Source organism: Micropterus dolomieu, linkage group LG07, assembly GCF_021292245.1.
Source record: "Micropterus dolomieu isolate WLL.071019.BEF.003 ecotype Adirondacks linkage group LG07, ASM2129224v1, whole genome shotgun sequence".
In the NCBI taxonomy this organism is placed as follows: domain Eukaryota; kingdom Metazoa; phylum Chordata; class Actinopteri; order Centrarchiformes; family Centrarchidae; genus Micropterus; species Micropterus dolomieu.
The window spans coordinates 28,268,758-28,289,433 of NC_060156.1; the positions used below are offsets into that span (position 1 = coordinate 28,268,758).

General features: G+C 39.7%; 1 protein-coding gene across 7 annotated transcripts in view; it reads right to left on the reverse strand.

Moving 5' to 3' along the window:
* Positions 1-19,675, reverse strand: part of LOC123973833 (nck-associated protein 5-like) — a 73,035-nt gene extending 53,360 nt beyond the window's left edge. For 2 of the 7 annotated variants that reach the window (XM_046054168.1, XM_046054167.1), the window contains exons 1-2: positions 18,897-19,629; positions 5,395-5,530 (exon numbers count right to left, since the gene is read on the reverse strand). In XM_046054168.1, the coding sequence (XP_045910124.1) occupies positions 5,395-5,423 (29 nt within the window). In that variant the 5' untranslated portion in view covers positions 5,424-5,530; positions 18,897-19,629. Of the gene's footprint in view, positions 1-2,066; positions 2,191-5,394; positions 5,531-18,896 lie in introns of those variants that run through there. The other 5 variants (XR_006825707.1, XM_046054163.1, XM_046054165.1 and 2 more) reach the window with 5 other exon arrangements.
* Positions 19,676-20,676: the final 1,001 nt, after the last annotated feature.

Sequence of the window (20,676 nt, forward strand, 5' to 3'; positions counted from 1 at the left end):
GTTTTTTTGTTTGTGTTTGTTTGTTGTTGTTGTTTTTCTCCTCCCCAAGCCCCCCTCTCTGTTCTATTGCAGGTTTCGTTGCTTTCTGCAATTGGTGTTTCCCTCTGCTTTTCCCTGTTGTCCCCACCTTCCATCCCCCTTCTCTTACAGGTCTTGTCCTTTCTCTGTGCTGTCTGTTTGTGCCCCCCCATCCCCGTGTCTGCCCCCCTGTCCGGCCCGGTGACAAATCAATACATAATTAAATCAATAATAAAACAGACAAAGGAGTATTTTAATACTCTCTTGTTAAAGTAAAATCTGTCTGGCACAATATGGTATCCAGGTCATTATACTCTATACCAGGCTGCTGGGCAGGACAGGTTAAAAAAAAAAAAAAAAAAGAAATTCATTGTCCTTAGACATATAATACTAACACAAGCTAATAAGGCTTCAAAACATCCATAAGACTGCAGCTGACATTTGCTCAAATGGCCTCCACTGTATCAGTATAGTCTTGCCTTGTGATTTTGTAATTGTTTTCCCTCTGAGCTGTGTATGCTTGATAGACACTGACCATGTTCCCCATAATATTGTACGCAGTGACATTTTGCCCTGTCACTTTCAGAGCAGGTTTTTCCCCTATTTGATGCATGTGGGATAGCCATTAGCACTAGCCCCTGACTGTGAGCACTCCACTGGCATTCCTGCCCCAAGTCACTGACCTGACACAAAATGAAAACAGCGGGTGTGTTGGTGGGGGGAGGGTGAACAAATACTGCAGTGCCACTACCACAGAGTGCCACTAGCTGTCACTGCAGCGCCACTAGCTACAAATTTAAGTGCCACTGCAGTGCGACTACCAAAGAGTGCCACAGAGTGCCAGTCATCCTTGTCATAGTTATCCAAAGAAGGTTAAAATCAAGGGCAACTGGACTTGTTTGAAAGTACTTGGATACTCATCCAAGAGACCTCTTCAATTCTGAAATGACTAGTAGGGAAACTCAACTATTTAACCTCTGTGGGGTTGTTTTGCCAAGATCATCAATATGGCTGGTTTGTTAGTGTTCCTGGCTGTTGTAGCGATAGTTGTTATGGTTGTTAGAGCCTCCCGAGGCCAAGTCTGAACGACCATCGCACTAGCCGCCACAGAGTGCCACTAGCTGCCACAGAGTGCTACTAGCTGACACTGCAGTGCTACTAGCTGACACTGCAGTGCACTAGCTGCCACAGAGTGCTACTAGCTGAAACTGCAGTGCCACTAGCTGATACTGCAGTGCACTAGCTGCCACAGAGTGCCAGAAGCTGATACTGCACAGAGTACACTAGCTGACACTGCAGTGCACTAGCTGCCACAGAGTGCCAGTAGCTGATACTGCACAGAGTACACTAGCTGACACTGCAGTGCACTAGCTGCCACAGAGTGCTACTAGCTGACACTGCTGTGCACTAGCTGCCACTGCAGCGCTACTAGCTGACACTGCAGTGCACTAGCTGCCACAGAGTGCTACTTGCTGACACTGCAGTGCACTAGCTGCCACTGCAGTGCTACTAGCTGACACTGCAGTGCACTAGCTGCCACAGAGTGCTACTTGCTGACACTGCAGTGCACTAGCTGCCACCTCAGTGCTACTAGCTGACACTGCAGTGCACTAGCTGCCACAGAGTGCTACTAGCTGACACTGCAGTGCTACTAGCTGCCACTGCAGTGCTACTAGCTGACACTGCAGTGCACTAGCTGCCACAGAGTGCTACTAGCTGCCACAGAGTGCTACTAGCTGACACTGCAGTGCACTAGCTGCCACAGAGTGCTACTAGCTGAAAGGCCAGTTAAACCAAATTGTGTGGCACTTCCTCAACCATGATGAAACAGAGAAAACTCTTTGGCCCTTTTGTGGTGAAACTGCCCTGAGACTCATCACTATCCATGTTAGTTAAGCTATTTTTTCACAACACTAGAGCATGTCTCCCGAAAGTTTTGCCTCATCATAAAGTCGCACAAGTCCACATGATTCCTATCAAAATTCATGTTATTCTCAGCAATATTTCATTCACTGCCTCCACATTTTTCCCACTCACTCATCACTCACCCCATGCTGCTTTCCTACTGACTCTCATCGGTGCTGGTCATTTCAAATGAGGCTAACCACACGGGTCCTCAGCATCCTCAGCTCAGCGTTAGTCACTGTTTTGTGTTTGTGATTGGGCACTGAAGAGAAAGTGGGTCTCCCAGTCTCCCTGTGGACGATGTGGGAAATAATGCGCAGCTGAGTGCTCTCAGAAAGGGGAAAAACAAGCTCCCACCCTGTCTGGCTTTCCCCTAACAAGGCCTCGTACTCTCCTCGCCATTCCAGTCTCATGACTCCAGTCTGGCAAGAGAGATGTCTGTGGTTTGATTGTTTCTCTGTGTTCAAACTGCTGAATGAACACAGAATGTTTGCTTTGCTCTCACTCAACTCCTAAGACACAAGATTTGGCAAAATGTTGCATTGTGGCGCTGGCCATTGTAAAAACTAAAGAGACAGATTAAAACTGCTTTCACAGGCTGAGTTACACTCCCCCTGACTAATAAACTGACCTTTATTTGTAAAAGTGGAGTCATCCGAAGAAATGCAGTATATACAACACATCTATAGACTGTTTGAATTTGGCAGAGATTCTAGCTAGCAAACTTACAAGTTAGTAAGGTTGCAGTTCCAAACAATCTAAAATGTATACTAAACCTCTCTGGACTGGACTAACGTTTGTTATTTTTTTCAATGGGTAAAATCATAAATGCTTGTATATGATACATAACATATATTATGAAGCCCTATATTGTGCTCAACATACAAAGTTTACATGCTGTGCACTCTCTACATATGTAGACACACATGTGTACCCATGCATGTGTTTACTGTATGTATATGACATTGCTTCAGTAACATAGATATTTGTTTTAATTAGAAATGACTGCTTCCTTCTCACCAGAGGGGTTTCTGCTGCTCTGTGACATTTTGCCTCAGGCAACACTTTTCAAAGCAGGACCTTCAGCTCATCATGCACAACAATGTAAAGTAACCTTTTGTCCCACTAAACTAAAATTGAAACAAAAACTGAGCCAGTACCAAGCACAATGTATTTGGGGAAGCACCTCGCTGCTATTCTTCCAAAGGGTTGTCATCCCTGTTTATTTGCAGAACACAGGCACATTTATCTGTATTTAAATATGGAATCCTAACAGACAAGCACTATTATTCAGTTAATTGCAGGATCATTTGGTTACACACTTACAGCTGTCACTGGATCCCACTGCAGCCACTTAATAACACTGAACATGTGAACGCAGATGTTATGGCGTTTGTTTTGACAGTCCATGTATAATCCATCAGTAATTGTACTAGAAAGACGATCCTTTATTGTAGCTTTATATTTTTATTCATTACATTACAATGCCTACTTTCTCAAGTTAAGAGAGAATATATTTATATATTTCAGTGTTTAACAAGTCAATTGCTCTGCACTGATTTGTGTCACTCATTGTCTTCTATTGATTTTCTATTTCAGAACTAAGAAGACATTAAAAGAGATACACTTTTTAACATGCACATATTTGCCCTTAGAATGGATTTAATGTTTATTTTTTTATGTTAGGTTTTGAATTTAAGTTTATTTGAGGCTGTATTCAGAGACCACATATATAATGTGCACGAAAACAGTGCACTTTATGTAATATACACAAAGATGACTTTTTAACCTTAATAAAGCTGCTTATATTAAACTACTTAAAAACTAAATGATCTGGGGTTTTTTAATTTATTTATTTTATTAGATAACGCAACACGTAACAGGTGAAATAAATACCAGACACTATAGTTTTTGGTGAAAATACACAAAAACAGAAACAAGAAACAACTGTGCGCAGTTGGACGAAACAGCAAAAACTAAATGATCTGGGTTTTTTCTTATTATTATGATTCATCAGTTATTTTGTTTAAGAAAAAATTAGTCCAGATTACTTTTATTAAAAAACAAATTTGATGAAAAAGAGACATTTACACCAAAAAGATAAATAGCATCTCAAATGGTTCACCAACAAATAACTCTCACATGATATGGTGTTTGTTGCGAGTTTAAAAAGCAGTATATGAATCAAATTTTAATGAAATTGGAAATATCTAAAAACATGGAAGTAAATTTCAAGTTTTTAGAAACAAAGTTATTTTGTAAATAAAATATGAGACACAAAGGACCCTCCAGAACTTCACCAGCACCACTTAAGGTCCTTAGAGGCCAGTGTTTAAATGCATAGCACCAGCACATTAGTATTTCATCAGAACACTGACAGTCAGGATGTGATTAAAAAGGCTGCTACTGATGAGACACTGCATGTTACAAAAATAGAGAATACAAGAATGTAGAGAAAAAACTAATTTGGCCAGCAGTTCTAATATCTTCTGTATGTATTAACTAATCTCACATCTTGCTAAGCATACGATTGAACTTGGATCATGAGCGGCGATCAGCAGTTGGCTGGACATAATGTTTGTTTATTATTTATCGCATCCTGGGAGGGGTATCAATAGGACACTTCATATCAAGTTTCAGTGTGGGCACTCTACTGAAACTCAGCAGTTTTTTTCTTTCAAAGACAATCTCTACATGTAGTCGGCTCTCAAGTAAATGAAAATGTTGGATGTCACAACAGAAGCCCAGCAGTTCATCACATTTGGTGTTTGACCTTTTATGGATGTGAGTTGTGCATTATGTTTGTTGCTCAGTTGGACGCTTGGCCACCAGCTTTCAATCTGCCATGATATAAGCTACTGTGTTAGAGTTATTATTCAACTATAAAATGTCTAGTTCAGAACATATTTTTCACAGTTACTTCCAAATATATCCCTATCAATAATCTTTTTATGCAATTTGTTTATATGCGTGTATGTATATCAGCTGATGTTTAAAGAATACTCCACAGATCTAGCATTACAAAAGGGTCCAGATCTATTGCGCAGAACCATGCTGAATTCTTCCTTGTCAAAACCTGGCACCTGCATCGCCCACAATGCAACATGACCGCCAACAGTTGGGTCGCAGATTCAGGTGTGTTTTGCTAGTAGCAACTAATGTAGCTTCGGGCCTGCAGCAGAGATGAGGAGTTGGCTGCAGAGGACTCTGCATCAGATTCTTTTTATTTTCAGACTTGCACTCTTCCCTAAACAAACTGATAAAACTTGGTGCCGCACTCTCTGGAGCCACAAGCGGCTTCATTCAACGTTTTCCCCATATGCAGCAGAGACCTCAAACAGACTTTGATGTGTAAAATTGATTGAGTTCCCTTTTACACTCTCAAATATCCACTATCAATGAGGCTCTAGTAGAGTATGTAAGTGCATTTCAGTGTGTGCAGCCTGGTTGTTGGTGTGGTGCAGGTGCTACCTGGAGAAGTGCTGCTGCAGTGTCACCATCTGCCGCTCACCCTGCTGAGACTTCGCCCTCTCCCTTCTCTCCACGCCCAGATGTTGTTTGTTCTGCAGCTGGGGATTATTATTATGGATCAGTCTTGGTGGCGTAGCTGCAGGGGAGACGAGTAAACACAGTTAGTTTGTTGTTAATTTTGCATATCATAATCCCACTGAAGATGTTAAAGATGCAGTATATATACAGTACACCTGTTCATATCCCTTTATCCCTTCTATAAAAAGACAGTTTGTTAGCAAGTTCACTTGTTTGGAAAAGAGCAGGACCAGTGTGCAGCCTCACCTCACTTCTCTCTACACCTCACACACTGTAGTTTTGAATTAACGTCGACATCCGTGTTTTCCCCACAGCTGGCAGGTTGTGAGTTAGACAAACTCCTTCCTGACATTTAAGCAGGGCCTTGGGCGTAAACTGTCATTTTGGAGCCAAATACCTGTATATCTAAAGAAATTCAAGGATGCCCTGATACTGTTGTGGTAGCAAATTTTCAGGTGTTGTTAATATTATGACCATATCACCTCGTGGCTTGTCCTTTAGGTGTTTAACTGTCTGAATATTACTCAACTGAAAAAAACAACTGTGCCACAGAAGAAATTTAATGTTGCTGCAGTCTGTTTTTGTTATTTTGCTGACAGTGAACGTGAATTGATATATCACTGTATGTGTCAATAACTGTCGGCTGAACTTAATGACCCTGAAAAATCTGACATTAATTTGCTTGATGAATACTTAATAGGAATTTCATGAAGAAAGTCACATTCCTCCTTCAGTGTAAGGCTATGGAAGGATAAGAGGAAACCAGCAGAAGTGCCAATCAAAATGATAATGGCTTCCAGTCTATTTCAGAAATAGTCAGTCTGGGTGACTATTTTTCTCTGTTGCCTGCTCAGGTAGCCTCTAGCTACAGGTTTGTGACTCACTTTGCCCATTCCACTCCATCAGCTGCTGCAGCACAGGTACAAAAGCTTTTAAAATTACATGACTGTAACTTATTCCAAATGTTATAATTTACTAAGTGTTTTCTTTGTAACCCTTTTTTTGGTCTTACATTCTTGACTCACAGATGCTGAATAATTTTCTTTCCAGCATAGTCCATTTCAATTCACTCCAATGTGCAAGAACAGTTATTTAAATTTGTATGATTTAAATCGTGTTAATTTGTGGCAGATAGATTATAGACCTACATCAGCTAGTACTACTGCAGCTATCACTACTGCTATCACCACCACTATAGACTTTTGTCACAGCAGACATTTTGACATGCCATAGCAGGCAAAGCACGGGTGCAACCAACATTAACAATGGCTCAGTTCCTTCAAAGTATCCTAGGAAACCATACCAGTGAGCCACATGCAGAATGTTCAATTAAATGTAATGCAGTCAACATTCATTTCAGTTATTAATTACACCTGTGATGTGTATACACACGGACTATACAAACTATTGTAACCAAAATGCTTTCCAAAAGCACATGCAGATAAGAGAGAACACATATTTTTAGAATAAAATAATGTACACACGCGAACATATGTACCTAGCCACATACATGTGTGTCAGCATGTAGTACTCTCTTTAAAGATCAGTTGCTCTTTCAGACTAGTGACTTGTATATGTATATATTTCTCTCAATTAAACTTGGTTAAAATGCAGATTTTTATCAATCACTGTTTTTGAGATAAAACCATAGACTGTACCAAAGAAAACAGAAGCACAGTAGAACTCTGTCCAGAAGGTAAAACATGCCCACATTCCAAATTAATGTTATCCAATTAATGAAGTATGCTGAGATGTATTCATCATTTTTCAATCAAATGACAGAAGTCAACACAACCCACACGAAGCAACTTCTCTCTTTGCTTTGTATATGCAGGCTGAGACACATCAGGGTCAGTACAAAAGTTCATTGGATGCATTTTAATAATTAGTCCAGATCTGGGAACTACTTTGAAGATGAACATAGAGCAGTCATGGCAAAGTAATTATTGTTATCAAAGTAATAAAATAGCATTTTACTACCAGTGATTGAATCATCCTTAATGCCAGGGACAAAACTTAAGAATACATATTTATCTGTTTTGACATTACTCAATACCACTTTCTATTTTTTGTTCTTTTACAGAATTTACCTGACTTTGCTTCTTGTTTTTCTTTCTTCAACCCAGAAGAGCATGTAAAACCCATGGAAATTAACTGGTCTGCACTGATAAAAATATGTAAACTGATAAGCATGGTCTCTTAAATTCTAGGTGTTTATGGTGTAGTATGTTTTTTTCAGTATATTTTGAAAAAGACCTCAATTGGAGGAACCTGGCAAGGATGTACACGTTGAGTCAGCACTGCCATCTAGTGTTATTTGCAGATTACTACCAGACTAAGGCATGTCAGGATGGAGGATTACTGCACAGTTTAAATATCAATATCGCCGCAAGATCTGTGGTGGTGTTAAGAAGAACTCGCAAACTCAGCTCAACCAGACAAACTCCTTCTGCTGAGGAGGTTGTGTGATCTTTAAATGCTATGACTTTTGTGCACGAATGTATTGTTTTCTGTCGGTCTATCAGTCTTTTGGTTTATGCGTCCTGGAGTAGAATGAGAATCCACCCCGTTGTCCTTTTAATCCTGAAGACCTAAAGAACCAATGTTTTTTTCTTTTGAATTACAATGCGAACACAATATTAGTACATTATTAATCACAATAGACCAAAGCTTTAACAGAAAGGGCAAAAAAGAAAAAATCACTGGGGAAGTCATTTTCTGAGAACACATGGCATAGATCCACAAAGCTCTTGAATTGTCCTTTTTATTTTGACAATGAGCATTTACATGTTCCAGCAGGAGGTTTTTCCTAGATGCAGTTAAATAGTACACAGATTCTTGCTAAGAACAGAAGTCTGTCTACGTTTTTTTTTTTATTGTATCATGAAGTAGCCATGTATCTACTAAAGACTTTTTACTAAAAATTTCACATTGCTCCTGTTTAAGGAAAACTCAGAAACTTCTGTATTTCTTAAGGAAACTTCCCGTGCCAAGTTGTCATTAACTTCTACAGAGGAGCAATAGAAAGCATCCTCACTGGAAACATCACCAGCTTGCATGTGATGTTCATCGCCGAGGATTGAAAGGCTCTGCAGCGGGTGATTAGAACTCAGAAGATCATTGGTACCCAGAAGATCACTGGTACCCATCTCCTGAGCATCAGTGATATCAGTGAGGTGAGATGCCTACGCAGAGCCCAAAGGTACTAAAGAACAGTACCCACAGATCTATGTTAATGGCTGCATTCCATTTCAGTTCCAAGGTATGTCATGGCTTACTGGCACACTTAATGGGGATGGAGCATTAGTTGATGTTATTAGTTACACCTGCCATGACAAGTCAAAATGCCTGCTGTGAAAAAGGCCTATATGACAGATGCTATTCTGACAGAAAGAGCGAACTGATTCCCCTCTACATGGAATAGCTTACAAATGAAATTGCCTAAAAGTAATGCCAAAGTAAGTAATTTTTTTTACTTTTTGAGAAGCTTATGCTTGAACTGAATGTCTTTAGAAGTTTCAATTTAGTTACAGCTTAAATATTATAATGTCTGAAGGATAAATCTCTCCTGAGCTGCTGTTAATATCCTTGAACCAGAATTCTTTAAAGATACATGGATCCCATCTGATGGCCTCATGTGATAACATAAATGTATTTACGTCTTTCAAGGACTGCAACACTGTTCAACTCTCCTTTTAAAATTTCCTTCTACAGAACATTTCATGCATAAACTGCATAAAAATATGTGTTTCTCTACAGTTGGCCAGCAGATGGAGTTCTTCATTCATTTTCCTCATGTGCAATTATCACCTGCCTCCTGATTTGTCTGTTCTTTTGCATGTGTGTAGTCCTTAAAGCCACACTGTAAGGAGAGACAGAAAGATAGGAAACAGGAGGAGATGCAGCTACCTGCTAGCCAGCTGAGTCACATGATACCTTTCAATGAACCATGTGACATTCTCTTCACAAATAATACATCTAATTTGAAAGCAAAAAAAACTTACTCATCATACCTGGTAAATAAAAATGTTCCACTCTGAAAAGGTGTTTAGTGGAAAAATATACAAATTTAATAGCTATGAAAATCTACTGTCGAAGGCCTTCCCTAATAGAGGTATTATTCTAGGTCAGGTTATTTGAAATCCAGAATGAGAACATTCACAAGTGGCTGCACAGCATTTTGTATAATAAAACCATGTAATTGCTCATTTTGCACTGTGAATCAGTTTGTAAAGAGTAGGTGTCTTGAATAGTAGAAATGAAAAACCTTCAAATATACCTATGTGTCCCTGGGGATGTATGAGAATATCAAGTGCACATTTAAACTACTCTATCAAGCAGAGAATAATGCACCCATGACACTCAAGGGTCCATTCTTAGACTTCATCTTCTATTAATACACACAGTGACAAGTGGTTCATTGGACAACATCGCACCAGTGTACTAATTAACAGTTCCCAACAGAGCTCAGTTTTGTTTTCACCTAACACAGTACAAACAGTAGTAGGTTTCATTCATTCTCAACTACTGAGTGAAATAAAGACTTTCACTCACAATAGCGATGTGAATATAAAGGATTTAGGCAGTGACACGAAGTGAAATACACAGAAATACTATATTGCAAACTAAAAAAATATATATTAAAAGTCTAACAACTCATCATGGATTATAAGCAATAATGTGCATACATTACACAATATATATGTTGATGCGTAACAATGCATGTGAGCTGCCAAATAAATGTAGCAGAGTAAAACAACAATATTTCCTTCCCAGTCCTCAAGTACCTCAAACTCAAGTAGGCCTACTAACTTCCACCTCTTGATTAAGATAATAAAATAGAATAAATAAAAATGATAAACTTCTATGATGGCCCAGAAAGCTCAACGTACTGCACAAGCAAATAGGCAAATAGGCCATTTAGGAGCTGTAGGGTCTGGATCTGTGGTTGCACCACTTACTTACTGCCCCAAGTTCCTGCTCGACACCTTCTACTACAATTATTATTATTTGTTCTATTCATAACTATTTATATCATTGTTAGTACTATTATTAATTTCATTTATATCTGTGCCTGTCTGTCCCTCTCTCTCCTAAACCTAACCAAGTAGTTTTGGTGCCTGAACTTAACCAAACTGTGACGGTTTCACAACATTGATCACATGTTAAAAAAGCGTCTCATACTGACACTCAAGGGTACCTTGTGAGACGCCAAGGGGCATGACAAAGCAATGTCTGTATTGGACAATCTGGGATGAGAATGTGTTGGAGAAACACATCCACCAATGTGACACTGCATATGCAACATAAAGAGACTGCAAGCCACAAGCAAATTTTAAGAATATCCCATCAGAAGTTTCCAGAGAACACAAAAACAACAGATTAGCTCTCATAGTACATCTTCTTCACAGCAACATTTTGACTTGTTACTATTAATAACATTAATGATGGCTCTGTTTAATTAAAGTGCCCCAGTAAGCCATGTTAGTGAGCCAGCATGACCAGGACCCTGAAACTGAAGCAGCTACATGGATTTCAGCCATCATTCATTTTATTATTTAATTACATTATTTACTTTTTTATTGTGCCATGTCTTCTGTGAAAGAGGCTTACTGTTAAAAGGCTAACACTACATCTCGCCAATATCTCCAATAATATTATCAACAGATTTTTTAGCCACTTGTGGGCAGCAGAAATAAGTTGTGAACCCAATATCAACATATTATTAACTATTGAGTTGATATATTAAACTTGTTAGCAAACTGCTAATTTACATATCCAGCAGTTATGGAGCAACATTATCTTTCATTTGGAGTTGTGTCTCTGGTTACCTGATGAATGTAAGTCAAATATTCACTCTCCTTTAGCTCTACTTTCCACCAACCCTGATGGAAATATCTGACTTTTTAGCTGTTAATGCTACTATTTGTTCACCAGCTAGTCTCTTAACTGTGTCTCTCTTCTGTTTGGTGCTGATCAGGTAGTGTACAGTGGCTTTTTAGAACATATTTGCTGGCTGACACTGTGAGGGCGGTGAGAGTTAACCTAAACTGTAAAGCCACGGGCCATACAGCTAAATAATAAGCTGACACTCACTTTAAAGCTCCACAAAGCCGAGGGGAGCTTCAGCTGACAGTTATCTGTAGGTTCATCACTACTACCCTTTTCACATTGTCACGTTGTTTTCACAGTAATTTGATAGATCATATAAAAATATTGACTGTAAAAACTAAAATAAACGTCACTAACAAGTCACTGACTCGAAAGCAGGAGGAAACAGCTAGACTCGCTCTATCCAAAAAACCCTTACTGTACCAACCTTTAAAACTAAGCATCTCTAAAACATGTTGCATCTCATTTGCATCTTTAAGGCATTAAATGGTCTTGCACCCCCATATTTGTCTGATCTACTTTTCACCTACCGCCCTGCACGGTCTCTCAGATCAACTGAACTTGGTTTATTGTCCATCCCTCGTTTCCGGTTGTCTACAGTTGCTAGAAGGTCATTTAGTGTTAATGCTCCAAAATTATGGAATTCACTGCCCCTTTCACTTCGAAATATTTCATCTGTGGCTACATTCAAGACACAGTTAAAAACGTATCTATTTAACATGTATTTCGTTTAAATGTGACTATATGTATCCTATGTGATTGTGTGTTAGTGTGTAAATGTACCATGTAAAGCGACCTTGAGCTCTGGAAAGGCGCTATATAAATAAAACTTCTTCTTCTTCTTCTTGTTTGTTTAATCCATACACAAACCTCAATGTAAAAATGTCAATTTGTGGTTTTAGGGGGAATTACGTGCGTGGAACTATATCTTTAATAGTTGGACGCAGTAATTGTGCCCCTGGTGTCTTGACCAAGTGAAGTTGCAAGGTTTGGTACCACTGTACCTGTACAGGGACATATGCTAAAATCTTTGCACACTATTCATATCTTGTAACAAATGCTATAGCCATGGACACTGAAGAGAAATACCCATATTTGAGCTTTAGAGGTTTGAGTAGGTGTATTTTTTCACCAACTCCCCTTCCACTAGTCTTTATGCTAAGCTAGGCTAACCACATCTTGACTCAAGCTCCATACTTAAAACATCTTCTTATCTTTGTAACAGAAAGACAGCAAATACGTTTCTCAAAATGTTGAACCAGTCTTCTAAATCTGCTCCTGTTTTTCAAAATGTCTGTGTTGTTAAAGTGGTAAAGGTTTTGTATTTATTGGCTTGTGTTTTCTTTCTGTAAGAAGCGGTGCACTGAGCTCTCTCAGGTACTATGGTAAACCTTTGAAGACAGGTTCTTCTATATTTAGACATTCTGAATTATTAAGTCATAAAGAAACTCAAAGTGGGAGAACTTGCAATTAATTATAGGTAAAAATAGTCCAAAACACAATATTATCAGATGTGTTTATCTGTCACATATGAACTTAAATACTTATCTTATATCTTTATAGCTATTTTGTATTGTTGTCCACAGTCTAAATAAATTGGTCGGAACCATTTATATTACATTTTGCAGTTATAACTGAAATCTGATTGTGATGTAACAATCCAAGTTACACTGATCACTTCCCTTCCACTAGATGACATTATTCAGTCCTCATAAGAGCCTTTATTACAGCCCTTACATATCCTAATCTACAATGAGAGCTGTTAATATTTCTCTATATCAGTGTCACAGAGGCAAACGGTTTGACATACATTGTACTTTTCATTCACAATGACTCCAACGCATAACAAAATCAAAGCTAGCATGTGTTTACTTGGGGACCTTTCAGAGAGGAAAGCACTCCAGTGTAAATAGTGTAATTACATGTCTTCCTTTTGGGTGGGTGGGAGGGTAAATTGGTATAATCAAGACAGCAGTTCAGCCTCCGGCATAGATGTTGGAATGAATTAGGACAGGACCTTGTTGAGATTTTGCCCCCTGGGTATCTAATGAATACATACTTCTCCCCTAAATCACATCCTGCTGATATACTGGCGAGCCAGTCTTGTGACTGTACCGTACAACTCACACTGGGAAATGAGTAGTGCAGGAAATGTAGCTTTTAAACGGGAACTGTAGGAATTTTTACACTTGGAGACATTAAGCTTAGGCTGGTAACCAACAAATTACACCGAGTACACCAGGAGAATAACCAACACTGTACATTAAATTACTTTTGTTCCATATAGCTTCTGTCCCTCATTTTTATAGATTCCCATCAGTGCAGTCAGAGAACCATTGGTATGTTGTGTAGATATGAGACCTGTTTTCTTTTTCTGATGGGATTATCATGTTTTTACAGATATTTATTCATGAACCAAATTGTTGGACAAAATGAAAGTCAGGTCACCAAAGTCAGTAGGATTCATCGGATCCACCCGGCCCAAACAACCAGACCAGGCGCCACGGTGGGTGCGGCGATCACTCAGAGGAGAGGAAAGAGAGCCAGGAGAGGAGCCATGCTGGCCCAGCTTGGACTTAATTCTGCTCCTAGAGAGCCGGTCAGGACAAAATGGGACTCATGTTGACGAGGCATCAGAATTCAGAGGCTGTTGTGCCCACATCACCCCATCAACATCCTGGCTCAAGCACTCGGCTGGTGGTCCGTGTTCCGAGCTGTCAGCGCAAGACTCCGGCAGGATGAGAGGAGGTGGACGTTTTACATCGATGATGCTTGGTGCTCAAAAATAGATGGACTCTGTTTCCCAAATGTCAGACTGTTTATTGTGAAGATGAAACTTTCATATTATCATCTGGTTGCTGCTGTTTACTTTCACCCCAGATGCAAATTCAAAAATGCACCGTGGAATGTTCGGGGTGTGTATGTGTATGTATATAGCCATAAATAACTGTATATATTGTTTTAGTTTATTTTACATGTCACCATATTTTAACTATCTATCTACCTATCATCTGATATATGTTTCACACTTTTGTGCAGGGGTCACAAAAATAATTAGAACTGATCCTCAAGGGACCTTAAATATATGTAGCAAATTTCATGACAATCCATCAGATTGGTTATCAATATATACTGTATTTAACTTTTTTTATTTTACAAATGCAGCCTCATCGTGGAAATAGAGAAAATGTCAGGGGATCACTAAAATCAGTAAGCCTCATTCTCTGGGGACCATGAATGTCAATCCACTCATTTGTAGATATCCTAGTCTGGACCAAAGTGGTGAACCAACAGGCAGACCACCATTTCCACACTGTTAGCATGGCTAAAAGGACAGGTTCAATAACTAAGATTATGTGCAGCATTAAAACAACACAAGACCTGTACAACTACAATACCTGCAATAATATCTGTCACACAAAAAACAAGAATACTAAGAATTCATGAAACACAGATTTTGTAATTCTGAGTGTGCATAGAAGCTAAAATAACAACAAAAATAATACCAAATACCTTACACTCTTGCAAAGCTTCAAGCTGAAAATACTGAAAAGTCCAGAAAAACACAACATAAACAACAAAGTAATAAACTACTTCATTGTGCCACTCAGGTAGCCATCTAATTCAGGACAGTATTTGAGAGCGTTTTAATTTATCTGGTAAACATGGAAAGTTTATGCATCCCTCTCTCCTTTCATTCCATAAATAGTCCTTTGTTGAGATATTTTTAGCACAAAGTTATTTTTTATGCGTCCTTGATGTAGCAAAGGTTCTAACTCACTGAAATGCTGTTACCATTCTGTCGTTCCCAGTCTGGTTCGGCAGCAAAGTTCAATCTTTGATGAAGAGCTATTTATTACAGATTTGTTACTTAATTTTAACTGTTGTCTATTCAGGGAATGATTCAGCTAAGCACACATGCTCTTTATCAGCTCCCCCCTGCGGAACACTCTAATATATGATAGAGGAGGTCAATACTAATATTTAAATTTTTTGATTTTAGATTTCTCCTTCCTTTAGAATTTCATTTTGGGAAAGCCACAAAAACAGTATTTTGACCATCATTTATAGTATTGAATTAATCAAATATGCAAATAAAATTTAAAGTTGCACTAAACACAAATGTTTATACTAACAATCAGTACAACATTATTTGAAAGTAGTCCATCATAGTGAAGAACATAACTATCGTCCAACAAGCAGCTCTAATCAGCTTATTAGCCGTTTTAAGCTCAATATTTTGGTTTCATAGCTCACAGCACGTCAAACATTCAGCCACTTACAGCAAACAAAGCTGTTACAGTATAAACCCTCTGTATACTACAGGTCCAGTACCAACTGGCAAAGTTAGCATCTAGCCGGAGAACATAGTGGAGCATTTAGCAGCTACAAAGCCAGATATTTTTCTCAGGAGTTTGAGAGCTAAAATCGAAACAGAGTGAAAAGAACAGGGAACATTGGACTTAAATTTATCAAGTTTTAACATTTTGCTAATGTTTGCAATAACATATGTCGGGCTAGTGTCAATCAGCTTATTGTGTAGTTCTTTCCTCAAGTGACCCCCAAAACCCCCAACAAGCAGTTTTCACAACAAACATTACAACATGTCATTGTAGGAAAAGCACAGGTGCTTCTAATAACATTGATGGCTCTCTTCTAATCCAGTGTCCCAGCAAGCCATGACAGTGTGACAGTGAGACAGCATGCACAATACCCTGAAACTGATTAATAATTCCAAAAGCAACCTGTTTAGCTCTGGTTTGGTCTCAACAAACCTTTAAGAAAAACATCTTGGTGTTTATCTTGATATATTAATTAACTTTCTTCACCAGCTAGTTACTCATTTTTGTCTGCCATTTTGTGTTGGGCAGGTAGCGTACAGTGGGTTTATCTGAGGTTTTTTGCTGAAAAGGTTTCCCAGGAAGGTTGATAAGAGGGAGTCAGACAATACTGTAAATTTGCATTCCTTAACACCAAAGCAGTTAGCCAAAAAAAGCTCCATCATGTCAATGTTAATTCTTAGGGACGACAAGTGAGTCCCTTGATATCATATTGAGCAATTTGATGTTAAGAAAAAAACACTTTCTCTACAATGGCTTCCGAAAGAGAGCATTACTCACTTCTTACCCATGTTTCCATGATCAGTATGGAGACTCCCAATAGCTCTCCCTGTCCGAGCCTTTCTTTAACCTTTAGGCTACCAATGACCCCTTTTATGCGGCTGCATAATGTCATCATCTAATCTCCCAATCGGATGCATTAGACTATCTGCTTCAATGCACCAAACATGGAATAGATGCAGCAACAGACAATGGTGATCCTTTTGCCCTGAGCTACTCCACATCCACTCCTGTTTAAAGACCTTTTCTACATCGAGGTCAGGTCAGCCATGTTACTACAATAATACTTTTCAGATGTCTTTTCCCCTTGAATGAGGCAATTGACTCTTAGGTTTCACAGCATGTCGAGGACATATTGAGGTAGTATATCTCTCACAGGGGTAACAAGGGCACGGTTATGAGAATTAATAAAACTTTATTTTTCAAACTGACTGTCATGTCAGAGGAGCAAAAACAATGATGTGATTGTGTTTCGTGTTTTGCAATGAGAGACAGGGCCTAGTTGTTCACTTTCGATTATTAACTGTCACATTTGCCTCAGCTCTTCTCCTGTTAACTCTTTCTGTTGGGGATTTCTGTTGAGCTATAGCACCATGAACGGTCTGCTAACCACTCTGTTACATTGGTGACAGAGGTTAAATAGAGTTTCCTTACCAGTCAGTCAGAACTGAAGAAGTCTCTTGGATCAGGAGCGAAACGTCTTCTATTTTTTCTACAAAGTCCAGTTGCCCTTGACCTCAACCTTCGTTGGATACATTGGTGACCATTGTCTGCTACTGTCACTAGCACTACACCTACACAGACTCTTTTGATTCTTTTGTAGCTAAAGGACAATATGTTAGATTCTTGATATGCTGTGTAACATCACACCATTCTTAAGTGGAGCTCTGTTTGACATGATATGACCAGGGAAGGCAAATTTAGACCCACACGGTGGACAAATTGGGACCAGACTTGGATTCAAGTTGCTGCTGATATTTAAAGGGCTGCAGTAAGACATCAGTGGCATTGGTGGTACCATGATGTGCTCGGATTATTGATTAGAGTATTTGGGCCTGACACCCACTTAGATAGTATCTATTTGACATAAAGATACATGTAGGTCCACGCCATTTTCAGATCTGAGTACGTAACTGAGGTGTTTAATATATTTTAGAAGAACCGCAAACATGTGAAAGTGAATCAGTAAAAAACTACAAATAAAAGTAAATATGTTATATATAACATATATTTATATTGAAAATGATAAAACTAAGTGACTAAATTACACAATTTAGGGTCTTGAAATTCTTAATTTGTTAGCTGGCTTACCAACATTTTTATTTGTAAATGTGTAAAGCTGCCAGTATACTTGTCAGATCCTCGTGAAAGGAGCCAGGCTGTTTTTTTATTCTGGCGCAACTGTGTCTGTTTGTTTTCACGTGGACAATAGAGTCCAACTCTATGAATGTCCTCCAGGAGATCCTGTCTGAAAATGTGCCCAATTATCTCCATATTTAAACAAGGTCACATCTCCCTCCTCTCTATCACGACACTGGATTTTCCCTTCACCTTTGAATGTAGCAGTTTGGAACAACTATAAACAGTTTCTGATGTGGTTGGACAATACGTCATACAGACTAGTTCCTTTGTAGCATATCCTGGCCTTGAGTGTGGACTTGATAGGCAGAAAAACACTGATAAGATTATGAGCAATACATATAAAGATAGATCACACAGTTTTGCTCTTTGCTAACCTACTGACCTCTGTCTGACCTCTGGTCAAAGTGTCTGACCTCTGGTCAACCCACCCACTAGAAGACATGCTGATCTGTTATGTGCCATATCAACTTCTTTAAGGACCCTGAATTAAAATAAATTCTCCTGAACTGCACTGACCAGACTGAGGAGGAACTGTTGGGTTTAATTTGTCTTCATTATACTGGTTCAGATGGAATCCAGCTGAATAACACTGCCTTATCTCTCTGAGTGTGAAGGGACACATTTTTCTCTTATCCAAATTTTCCCTCCAATCAGAATAGAGCCAAATGCTTTCAGTACCCAAAAGAACTAATAAATGTTTTATTCAGGTCTTCTCTGCCTGGGCCATCCTAGCCTACTTTCCTTGGTACTTCGGGGGAAGCGCAGTTACTTGTTGCTCACCATGATATCGCCTAGGTCATACATTATACATGAAGCTATTCTGCATAGTGCATGCATACACAGTTCATCACCACAGCCACACTATGGTACTGTTTGAAGCTTCTGAAAGGAAATCCAAATTTTTTTTTCCATTAATGTGTCCAAAAAAGAGCAGGCACGTGAGTGAGCAATACAACTGGATCTACATTCATACAACACGCAGGCACGTGCATCCACAATACCCATTGGCCTGACATTTGAGCAAGCAGGTTCAGAGCAGTGCATCCTTACCCTGCCAGTTTCTGTTTGTATCCACGGAGACAGATGTCAGCAGAGGCAGCAGGCTGAGCGGTATCCGCCGAGGTGTAGGACATGCCTCGTCCGCATTACATTCACAGACCACCCGAGGAGCAGCTCACAGCGAAGAGCCAGGACTCCACAATCTGGGTCAGTGCTGCTAGAGCCATCCTTATGGGGAAGAAGGTAGCCACAGAGGGGAGTGCAGACGTCACAGGCCCACATGGATCCTAGCATCCAGCTACAGCCGCATCCTCCGTCTGCTGCTGTTTTGGGTCCAGATGCAATGAATTCCACTGAGACTCAGAGGGGAGCAAATCCATGAGGTTCTCGCATCCACACACGACGAGAGCTTTCTGCTGGAAGAAAAAAACCTCGTCTGCACGAAGCATCGCCGCCTCAGTGAAAGCCTCTGTATTTCTCCTCCTCCTCTCTCTGCCTCTGCCTAATTCACTGCTTTATCGCTCTATTTCTGTCTTTCTCTGATGCTCACCCATATTTCCACTTCACTGCTCTCTCTCACTCTAATTCTCAGCTGTGTCTCAGTGCTCTGCTCAGCCTGTGCCCAGAGGATGTTGAACATGTGTTCAGGGTGGGGGTTGGGGACTGCTGACTTCATAGGTGGCACGCTTACTTCCCACACTGATAGGTTAGGGAGGACGGCACTGAGTAACTCACATTTTGGGCATGTCAGCCTCTAACTGGCATTTTCTTTCGATAAAATCTGTGTGGCCTCTTTTTCTTGTAAATGCTCCTATTTTTGAATCAAACATCTTAGCAGTCGCAGATGAGATTAGTGGCTGTGATTATCCGTCACGCTGTACTTGACTGGTGGAGATCTGCGGAGTTGTAAAGTAAGGAAGGGAAGGAGGTGATTTCTCTATGTGATATGATAAAATTACTGTCAGCTTACTAAATAGCCCTGCAGGCCTGTTAGAGGGGGGAAAAAAACAAACCATACAGGCTCAGACATGATATACAGCACATGTTTTGTTCCCACTTAACACTGCATCCTCTTTCTAGACGGAGAGGAGCAGAGGGAAAAGGGAAGATGTGGGAGGCACAGAGTATGTAGGAATAAAATTGGACAAACAGAGATGGGGGTGGGGTGGGGGCAGAGAAAGCAGCAAGAAAGAGAAAAGAAAGAAAGGGAGAGAGAGAACAGAGAGCTTTGTAATATTTATAGAAGGCTGGAGACTGATGTAAAGAAATAAGCTGCTCTATTTCTGTGCTGTGACACAGTCGCATCTTGAATGGTACGCTGTCAGGCTAAGTCATATCAAAAGGATCCTATGGTGCCTCTGCAGCAGGGATGCACATAAACTGCATCCATGTCTTTATTTAAACAGATCTCATACACACACACAAAGATTTTGTTTAGGCTTCAGTGGGAAAGTGGTTCTTAAATGGATGTTGATTCAGCTACACCCCTCACATTTTGACATGTGACAACACTGAAGAAATGACACTTTGCTACAATGTAAAGTAGTGAGTGTACAGCTTGTTCAACAGTGTAAATTTGCTGTCCCCTCAAAATAACACATCACACAGTCATTAATGTCTAAACCGCTGGCAACAAAAGAGAGTACACCCCTAAGTGAAAATGTGCAAATTGGGCCCAATTACCCATTTTCCCTCCCTGGTGTCATGTGACTCGTTAGTGTGATAAGGTCTCGGGTGAGAATGGGGAGCAGGTGTGTTAAATTTGGTGTTCTCACTCTCACACTCCCTCATACTGGCCACTGGAAGTTCAGCATGGCACCTCATGGCACAG